The sequence below is a fragment of the Haplochromis burtoni genome, unplaced genomic scaffold (assembly GCF_018398535.1).
Source record: "Haplochromis burtoni strain Fernald_Lab_line unplaced genomic scaffold, NCSU_Asbu1 Contig_635, whole genome shotgun sequence".
NCBI lineage: Eukaryota > Metazoa > Chordata > Actinopteri > Cichliformes > Cichlidae > Haplochromis > Haplochromis burtoni.
Genome location: NW_024582996.1, coordinates 242089 through 252529, shown reverse-complemented (window position 1 = coordinate 252529; position 10441 = coordinate 242089). Strand labels below are relative to the sequence as shown.

Below are 10441 nucleotides of genomic sequence, written 5' to 3'. Positions count from 1 at the left end.
TTTTTTTTTTTTACAAAAGTCCATAGATTGTTTAATACAACATACCATATTCTCAACAATTCAACATCAACAAAATTTTGTTAATTAAAAAAAAAAATCTGCATATTACCTTTATTGCACAGAACAATTTGAATGTATTTTCCATAGATTTCTTTTTTAGTATATATATTTTTTTGTAAAAAGTTGGCTTGGACTACATGGTCAGTATAGTCCATGGTCAAAATCAAAAAAAGGAATAACATATACCAAAATCAGAACTTCCCAAACCACTTAGGAAGGAAAAAAAAAAGGCTAGGTACAGTTGCCACACTTTGAACAAAGAGAGCATTCATAATCAGCAAGAGGGAGAACCATGAGCCATATCCAGCGTTTTTTTTGTTTTGTTTTGTTTTTTTCTCCTTTATGCAAAACGGATTACACCAAAGCTGCTTCAGATTGCTCCATGGGTGAAACCATCTGTGTCACTTCAACCATCTGCATATTCAGTTCTTACTTCCAGCCATTACTGTGATGTAATATGCAATGTCATCCATCATAGATAACTTGGCCTTTATCCTCACATGTTTTCAAAGCCCGGCTGTACAACAGTGTGTACTTGAAAAGGTAACTTTTGATTTTATTTGCAGAACCAAGTGGGAGCATAATATGCTGCAGTTTTTCCCCCTGACAAATAAATGCACATTTCTAGGAAAAAACGAACATGTAAATGATTCTGGAAGGTAATTTTTCCATGGCTTTGCTGGGGGAGGCAGTATTGTCATGAATAAAGCATTAATTTCATTAAATTTAAAAAAAAAATCAAGAAAGAAATGACAGAAATGTTCTTACAGCTTGAGGAGCACATCATATCCAAAGCGTGAGCACCGCAAGTTTTATTCCATCTAATCATGTTGAGCACAAACTAATACTATTACATAAGTTTTTTTGAAATGCTATTTAAAAGCTTAGGAGTAAGTACTTAAGTGCCAGAGTCAACCATTCTTTTGGATGGCAAAACTGCTGTGGATAGGTGCATCTATTGTGAGAACAGAGCATGGTTTCAAACACTTTTCTCATTTCCTTTTTGTGTCAGGTCCTTAATCTATCTGTGAGCACTGTCTGGGTAACATCTGAAAATGGACTGAGTGGCACTGGTGCTAAGTACTCACTTCAAACCATTATGTAAAAATGTTTAATACTCACATTTAACATGATTTTATGCATTTTTTTGCATTAATTATTTATGTGAATATTGTCGGTGTAAAAATGCAATTTTTCTTATATACCTTTTGGCTGTTTTTTAGCTGATTTTTTAGATCGGTAAAAATGGACCGATTGCCAAAAATTTGCACCAAATTACTGCTGTAATCATCATTGCGTTAACAGGGTTGTAATCCGATTTTACAGACTGTTAATTGTTTTTTCTTGGTTATGAATTGGGTGCTGTGAAATTAAGATAACATTTTACAGATGTTAGTAACAGTTTTGTCTCTCGAAGAATTTGCTGTGTTTTTTTCATAATATGACACAATAAATTTCCTGAATCACAGAAAAACCATGGAAAACAAAAAAAGGAGGCACAGGAGTATTCACAATGATATACAGTGATGAAGATGTACTTGAATTGGTCAGTGTTTAAGGTGCTCAACAACCCATACAAATCTCATTCATAAGAGAACACCTAACTTCAGAATAAAGCAAACACGAAATAAAAAAAATACGCACAAAAAACAGAGACGGCCAAAATATGATCTGCCCCTCGCATTCTAGCTTTTAAAATGTTTTATTTTTATTTTTGTGATATAGTCATCTCATTAGAAATCCACAGGAATAAGAACTGCCTATGACAAATCTGATTTTCAATTAATGCCCCCACAGGCCTTGTGGAAACCACAGATGCCATGTAACACTGGGTGTGGTTTCATTCCTTGTCCATCAGTCAGGAGAAAGAACATTTTACTCTATGTTAACAGACCAGGATCCACAGGTTTGTAAGAGAGGAAAGGAAATGTCTTCTTTACCATTTGTCTTATTTTAAAGTTCAAAATTAATAAATTCCACAGCTCTGTTAGATCATTTTCATGTTAAATTTGCGAGGAGCATCCACTGTGGTGCTGCTCATGCCAGCGTCTGATTTCCGTGGCACATACTCAATCTCAATGTTGTGTTTAGTGTTGCCTTTACCTCTGCTCCAGAGGAACAGCAGTACCAGGCAAAAGAGGACGACACCAAGAAATGAGATGAATCCCATTGTAGTTGCAATAATCAATGTCTTTATGTCGAATGGGAAAGGGGCATTGGCTCTTGTATCATTAGCTCCAGTTTCTGTCGGCTGGTTGGATATGAAAGCAAATGTTTTGTTGGGCTGGTGTGGCCAGTCAGGCGAATAGCTATGAATATGAAGGTGTGCAAGAGAGGTGTCATTTCCACCTGCGTTGCTAGCTATACACACATATGTACCGTTGTCTTGAATCTGGGCATAGCGCACTTCGAGAGTACCATCTGGCAACACAGACAGCCTTCCAATCATCTTGGTGGTGATAAACTTTTTCTGTGGAGATCGCCACATTATCACTGGAGCGGGATCCCCATCTGCTTGGCAAGAAAAATGAACAATGGCTCCCTCGTCAACAAATTTTTGCTGAGGTTTGCGATCCCTAATCCTAGACTTGCGACACGTGAAGTAGTTTGGCTGCAGAACATCTGGGAAGTCTTTGAACTCTTTGCCTTGGACGAACTCAGGGGAGGCACAGGTGGGTTGCTGCCTGTTGAAGTTCAGTCTCCAGCGCCGGCGGAAAACCCACAATAATCGACAGTCACAGGCCAAGGGATTATCATACAATGCCAGGGTTTCCAGGTTGCCAACTGAATGGAAAGCAGACTCCTCTAAAGTACTAAGCGAGTTCCCAGACACATTTAGTATTTTCAGGTAGTTTAGACCTCGGAAAGAGTAGGGTTCAATCATTGCCAGTCTGCCTCCCACAAGGTGAAATTCCTGCAGACGCAGCAGATCATGGAGCTTATTTCCTTCAATGGTATGGATAGGGTTGTATGAAAGATTGAGAAAGCGCAAATAAACCAAGTGCTGCAAGGCTACATAAGGAATTGTGGTCAGGTTGGCATTTGCAATCGTCAGGTAGGTGAGATTTAATCCATACAAGCAATTTGGGGTCATTGTATCCAAATATGGCCAATTTGCTATTTCCAATATTTTTAACCGATAGAGCCGTTTAAAAGAATAATCCCGTATGACATTGATATTGAGGTGACGCAGCCTGAGAGTGATTAAACTGTGGAGGTGGGTAAAAGCCTCTGTTGGCACAGAAGACAAGTTGCACTTCTCAAGACTCAGGTGCTCAAGACTACTTAGGCCATGAAAAGCTCGATGGGAGATGAAAACCAGATCATTATCACCCACTTCTAAAGAGCGGAGGTTATACAAATCCTGGAACATGTAGTCCAACAGGATGACAATCTTGTTCTCACTTATGTCCAGCTGTGTAAGATTGCTCAGACCTGTGAACACACCGAGCTGGATGAGCTTTAGCTTGTTGCTACGTAGCCCCAATATTCGCAAGCCATAAAGGTTGTTGAATGCTCCAGGCTCAATAGTGGAGATTGTGTTTTCACTCAGTTCCAGGTGTTCAAGGTTGGGACAGTTGGCAAACTCATCTGGGTTAATGGTTCTGATACGGTTCTTGCTGAGGTCCAGCAGTCTTGTTTCTGCAGGAATGCCTTCAGGAACTGTTATGAGTCTCTTGCGGTGGCACATCACCGATCGCTCTTGAACATTGCAATCACATCGGGATGGACAGCCTGTTGTGGATCCAGACAGAACGGTGCTCAGCATCAGAATCAGAATAGGCTGCCAGAAAGCCACCAGGTAGCTGTGCCCAGTCGCTTCCCTGCCCACCATCTTATCGGTTACCTAGAGAGACGCAGATACATAGCAAAATGTTCATGATGATCTGTTCAGTTAAAAGACAAATACAGTGCAAATTGTGAAAAACTGAAACATATGAGCTAAAACAATAGTTTTAACAGTCTTGAGCAATGAGTTGATTTGTCATTATGCAGTTTAATGATAAAATTCTACTGTTTTACATTATATGTGGGAGATGTTCAGAACAGGAGTCTGAATTAATAGCTCTCAGAACAATTCTCTTTGGTTATTATGTGCATTTTCTGGCAGTTGGCAAGTTCAACAACTGCATGTGCTAAAAGGACAACATTCTGATGCGACACAAATGCTAACAGAACAGAGAAGAGTAGAGAGAGTGTGTCCTGCTGCAATATTCATGAACAGACTAAAGATGAATAGAGGTTACAAGGAATAAGGTATGTGCATGCAATTATAAATTCTGCATCTTGAACTTGCCAGTGCAGAGTTTCAAAAGGTATTTTAAATCCGAGCAGCTCCTGTAAATACACAGTCGTCCATGAGACCTTGTTATATGAATAAAAATACTGATCCAAGGAAGAAAATCAAAGGCAAAATCATTCTAGTAATCTACATACATCTTTCACTACTGTATACCCTCTTGGTGTACGCTGTGGAGTCCTGAACATATCTACACTAAACCTTGCAAATAATCAATCAGTCAATGCTGTCTCCGTGACATAAAGCAAAGAGACGTGTCTAGTGGAATTAACAACATATTTCTGTAATCCAAGTCATGCTGTGTTGTAACAACTTTTTCTGAGCACATCCGTGGTTTAGTGTGGTATTTTGAAGTCTTTTTCTTCCTATTACTTAAAATGTATATTTGCTGTGTGAGGGTTTGCTGTGTGAGGGTGGAGCAACAGTAACAAAATGATACAATCAAAGATAAAAATGGTGGCAACTATGATGTATGTGCTATGGATGACAGTTGCTCACAGTTAAAATATAGACCATCAGTGAATTAGAAATGGAGAGATACATATGTACAAGACAGGAAACAAAACCTGTTTGATTTGATTCCACTGGTTAGCGTGAGTCTATCCTTTCTAACAGCAATGAAATGATCCATTTGTGTCATAGCAGAACACCCATTTACAAACAAACAAAAAAAGAGCATGTGATCAGCATTAATGCTACAACAATTTTGAACTATATTACCACACAAGGAGTTGGATGAAAATAAGAGGTAAAAAAATGTAAAGAAAAAACAGGCTGAAAAAAATTATTTCACATATAATTTGCACTCCTCTTTAGACATGTCCCTGGGAAATGCCTGTCAATGTGTGATCACTGTTGTCACAATACAGTGAATATTCCCAGTGGTATGCAGTTTTATCTCTTCTTCTAAATTAGTCTTTAGGATCCCCAGCACCTCATCTGGTATAGCATGCGACTCAGATGCCAAGGCTAAGTTCTCACTACATTAACCCATCCTGGTCTCTGTATCGCGTGTCATTCCCCGTCTCTGTCTCCCAATCTTTCTGTCTCTCTGTGAGGCACACAAAAGCCACCAAAAAAGAAAAAAGTCAATTTCTGAGTGGTTATGTGATTGTTCTTCCAGATGCCCAGGAGGTCTGTGAAGATGGATAATGCACCTTTATATTTCAGCAGATTCAGTGGACCACAATACATTTGACAGATTGATAGTGTAGAACGAAAAAATCAGTGATATCCAGCTTGACAGTTAATTATGGGGTAACCTGTTACTACTATTGTGGCCACCAGCCACTGATAATTTTTCCCCCAGTGAGCCCATAGTCAACTGGACAGTAGAATCATGAACAAATGGGTTAGATTTACTTTGCTCAATTTCATTTTATTCGCTCTGAGGTCAAAGTTCAGATTGGGGATTTGATGATACCATCTGTAATCAAGTGATGCCAGAAACAGTTGAGAATTTGTCTGAATTCAGAGACCTGCACCGGAACCTGCTGTGCTTCATGCTGCCTCTGGATATACTTAATATTTCTTGTTCCTTAATGTACACTGATTAAGTAAGTGGCCTGTGAGTGACATAGTGTGTCATAGGACATCGCAAGAAGTCTATGAAAAATGAAAAAAAAAAAATGGCCTCATGACAGGCGCAGACTCTATCTGTTGGCCTACATTGTGGGGATATATCACATATTGGCTATCACTCAATGAGATGCTATTATGCCCAGCCCTAATGCCACTGACACGTTAACACAATCATAGAAATATTCAAAGTATAATCCCCTGTTGGTAAAGCTCCTTGACTACAACTTCAGCAGGTTGTGGATTGCAGTAAGGCTTCCGAACAAGTCCCTGCACTCTACTATACATCCCAACAGTGCACGTGATTGGGCAATATTAATAAGAAATTTGAATATTTAAGTAAAGTTTTTGATGAAATTGCATTTTTATGACTTAGATGCATCTAAGTCATTTGCAGCACAATTTACAATTTATAGCACACGGCTTCAGCAGCAAATATGCAATGAAACATGAAAAGATATGGACACATTAAGATGAAGAATGCTATCCATGGGTAAACATTTGCAGCTCTGTTTTGTTAATGATCTGGTGTTATCATCCCCTCACAGGCATGTATTCTGAATGTGTTCTTCATTCGAATCAGCACTCCAGTGAGCTCCCAGAGAATTACATTAATTGAGGTGAAGTGAGAGGGGGTGTGCTGCTCAAAAGAATGAATATGTAAGAGAAATAAGACAGTGGGGCTCAATAAATGAGGACTCACTGGTCCAAGACCAGTAATAACTAGATCAATGAATAGAGAGATTAATGCCTTTATGCCAGGATCCGCTGGGATGCTGAAGATGTTGCTTCATACGTAAAGTAGATGGTGCCCTGTTACAATGGAGTAGGTGTAGGCAGTTCAGTGTAGCATTAAAACACGGTCCAAGTCGCTATCATTAAGTAAAGTTTAATATGACATTTTATGGTTTTGATATAGAGCCCAATTTTAAAATAATTTTCAAAACCCAAGGAAGAGCAGGTAGATGAAAGAAAGATGGTCTTCAGATTCTCGACACACTGAAGCTAACAGTACAGCACTACAATCATAACACAGTAACCGAAACATTCAGCCAGTTCATGTAAAAAAAGGTTCACGTTAAACTTTAACATCTGCACTGTAGCAAGCTAGAAATTATTTTCTTTTCCATATCTTATCATTCCTTTTTTAACAATTAGCACATTCGAGAATATGCATGTATCAGTGTCATTAAGTCCTAATCATCACAGAGTAATCCGAGTCACATTTTAGTTTACCTGTCACAAGATATCACTTCTGAGCCTTGTTAAATACCATTGTTAAATACCTTTAAGCTTCCTGGAAATCCGTAAGATGATGCTGACCTTATCTGTAGCACAAAGTGTTAAAAGCCTTTAAAGCCCATTCCTCTGCAAACCGCTTAGTCAGCTGCCCGTCTAATCCTTAATGGCCAGACCAAGGACTGGAATCTTACTTCACCACCTATTTACTCTTCTTTAACATGCCCTCACACTCTTGTCCCCAGTGTTTACAATTTCATATGATGCCTATTAGTGGTATCAAGCATAAGTAATTCCAGTCATATTTTCTTTGTATAATTTGCAAATTTATATTTTTGTGTAAGTTGACAAAAGTGTTTTATTCTCTTTCTGCTATCACTTTAATCACTTCTAAGATGCTTATTGGCTTTCTAACTGCAAGTAGCATTGCAGGTATTAAAGCATAAACTAAAAGTGACACCATGACTAAATGCATCTTAACCACAAGTTTTTTTGACCTTTAGCAAGTGGTAGTAAGATCTGTCTCACACTGTCCTGGATGAATTTGAACAAAATTGTTAACTTTGTGTCATTGAGAAGCTACGCTGCCTGCTGGCACTGTTGGCTGGGTTTGAACCTGTGATATGGCAGGGCTTAAATGTAAGCTGACGCCCGACAGATGGACGGTAAAGCCCTAATCCAGGTGAAGAAGCTGGTTGGTGCATCGAGGTGCAGAATTCCAACAGTGGCCAGCTGTTGTTCTGACAAAACTCTGCCGTAAAACCTGTAGACATGTCCCTCCTGAACTTCACCTCTCAAAGGGGTCATTATTGCTTCTGCGCAGTGTTCTGTTCATTGATGTCTCATTCTGTAGTACAGCAACAAATAGGAAACTGGTAAAGAATTACCGGTACATTCTGCATATGTAGGGAATGACAGGAATTTCTGATGTTGAGTCTGCCTTTACTGATAAAAAAAAAAGATGCAAACAAAACTACTTTCTAATTAAAAGAAAAAGACATTTCACAGTGCCACTTACACAAAGCCTGTCAGGAGACCAAACTTACACCAAAGGAAAAAAACAAAACAAAAAAAAACAACAAAAAAACCCCCACTGGGGATGGGTTTATACATTAAAAGTTGATTACTTGGACCAGTCATTTTGAAAGGGATTGTTTTGTTGTTCCAGCTCGTAAAAGATGTTTTTTTTCCTTTTAATAAGACAATCAACAGGGCAATTAGAAAGATATTAACTCAGTTTTATAATAAATAGTGAATTCTTATTGTTTTGACATATTTTTAAAAATCATTTTATAAAACCCTTACTTTTAGCTCTATTTTAGAGATGTTGCCCTATAGTCATAGTAAAAGATTTTGATGATAGTAGACAGTTGCCAATGTAAAGAAAACACAATTATAGTTGGATAGATAATATTATTTGGGTTTGGTTCAACTGATTAGCTTATTGTTAAACTAGAAGGGATATCTATTTCAAATTCAACAGCATGCTTTCAGGAACTGTAAGCTCTAAAATAAAAACAGTGTAGCCAATAATAATAATAGCTAATGATTCTGGTCAAATTTTTTTAAATCATGTTTCATTAAACATTAGTTTATCGAGGCCCATAGCTGGGGCTATTGTGTATTTTCTTTTTTCTTTGTTGGGTGTTTGGTGTGCAATTTAGGGATCGTGATGTTCTATCATTATTAAACTATTCAGCTTGCCAGCTCTCTGCAGAGAATCGTGATTTTTTTTTTTGTTCTTTCTTTTTAAGGAGATAAAGTGTATTTTGGAAAGACTCAAATAAGACTCACTAATGAGAGCTCACATGTTTTTCACAGCATCCAAAACAATTAATAAAAGGAAACGAGCCAAACTTAAGCCTAGAGGAATTACACAAAAAGGTCTAAAAAAAATCATTTTCTAATTAAAAGCATACTTATAATGATGTCAATTATCTGAATTTGGCAAATTATTTCATCATATATTTTGTTAAGACTGACAAACAAAACAGAAAAATCTAATAAATGCGGTGAAGCTGACAAAAACAAGAACGTAGGCTATTTTTCACTCAGCAACTTCACTTGGATATGTCTGTTGTTTAATAGTTATCCTGTTTAGAGCTTAGTTAAACTATCATGTGAAAAAAACATGTGTAGGCCTTTAGGAAGAAGTCATTAGCAATTTGGATATGAGAGCTATTTAAATCAGCCCTGACAGTTAGAAGACGATCCTGATATAATATTGATGAACTGATAATGTAAAGCGTGATGTGCTATTTATAACTAATATCACAGTTCAGACTGCCCAGCAACACTTCAAAATGAATAAAAGGGAAACTGATTATAAAAACTTACTTATTAGTGAAAAAATAGCTCAGTGGATATCATTCCAACTCTATCCATGTCTTTTTCTCCCCATCACGGGGCGACCGTGGCGCTGGGGGTTGGGAAGCGCATCTGTTGGCCAGAGGGGCCGATGGCGCGATATGGCAGTCTTGCTTCTGTCAGTCTGCCCCAGGGCAGCTGTGGCTACAACTGTAGCTTGCCTCCACCAGTGTGTGAATGTGAGAGTGAATGAATAGTGGCATTGTAAAGCGCTTTGGGTGCCTTGAAAAGCGCTATATAAATCCATTATTATTATTTATTTTATTTGACCTCCAAACACTGAGCGTAGAATGAAACACAATAAATAACAACTTGGGTTGTGTGTTTGTGTGTGTTTAACTTTTCAAATGGTTAGCCAATTAGACAAATGTACAGCAAAGATGTGGCAACCACTTAACATAGCCTTTATCACTTTGTTAGCTAATGTTGTGGACCCCATTTTGAGTCTTGATTTCTTTTGCTGACAGAGACTCTAGGGCTCGAAGCAACTAAGTCAGGGTCGCACACATCTACACGTGGGCTCTTCTCCCAGCAACACAGGAGAAGCCAACACCCTGAGCTCCAGAAGCCAAACTGAAAACAATGCAGACATTGCAATAAAAGTAGAAGAAGCACTAACTGCTGAAGGTCACAAGGCTTTAGCTTTCATACAGAATACTGATTTCATATGAGTGTTTTAGTGTTGGAGCTGAACCTGGCCTGTTCTACTTTGTGTAGTTTGGAAGACTGAGAGCAAGTCTGCACTAACAAGGCCCCGTGAGGTACTTGAGAAAGTCTGTTTGAAGCAATGGGCCAGAACCATTTTTTTTTTTCCACAGTCAGCAGAACTTGATATATCGCTGTATACAATTTTTGGATAAACACTATTTGTTTCAATTGGGGGTAAATAGTTTACAA

The 10441-nt window shown here is 38.2% G+C and overlaps 1 protein-coding gene across 2 annotated transcripts in view; it reads right to left on the bottom strand.

Annotated features, from left to right (window-relative positions):
* The window catches only part of LOC102292668 (leucine-rich repeat and immunoglobulin-like domain-containing nogo receptor-interacting protein 1), a 129125-nt gene continuing 118684 nt past the window's right edge, over positions 1-10441 (bottom strand). For both annotated transcript variants that reach the window (XM_005949007.3, XM_005949006.3), the window contains one exon: positions 1-3907. In XM_005949007.3, the coding sequence (XP_005949069.1) occupies positions 2048-3895 (1848 nt within the window). In that variant the 5' untranslated portion in view covers positions 3896-3907 and the 3' untranslated portion in view covers positions 1-2047. The remainder of the gene's footprint in view (positions 3908-10441) is intronic.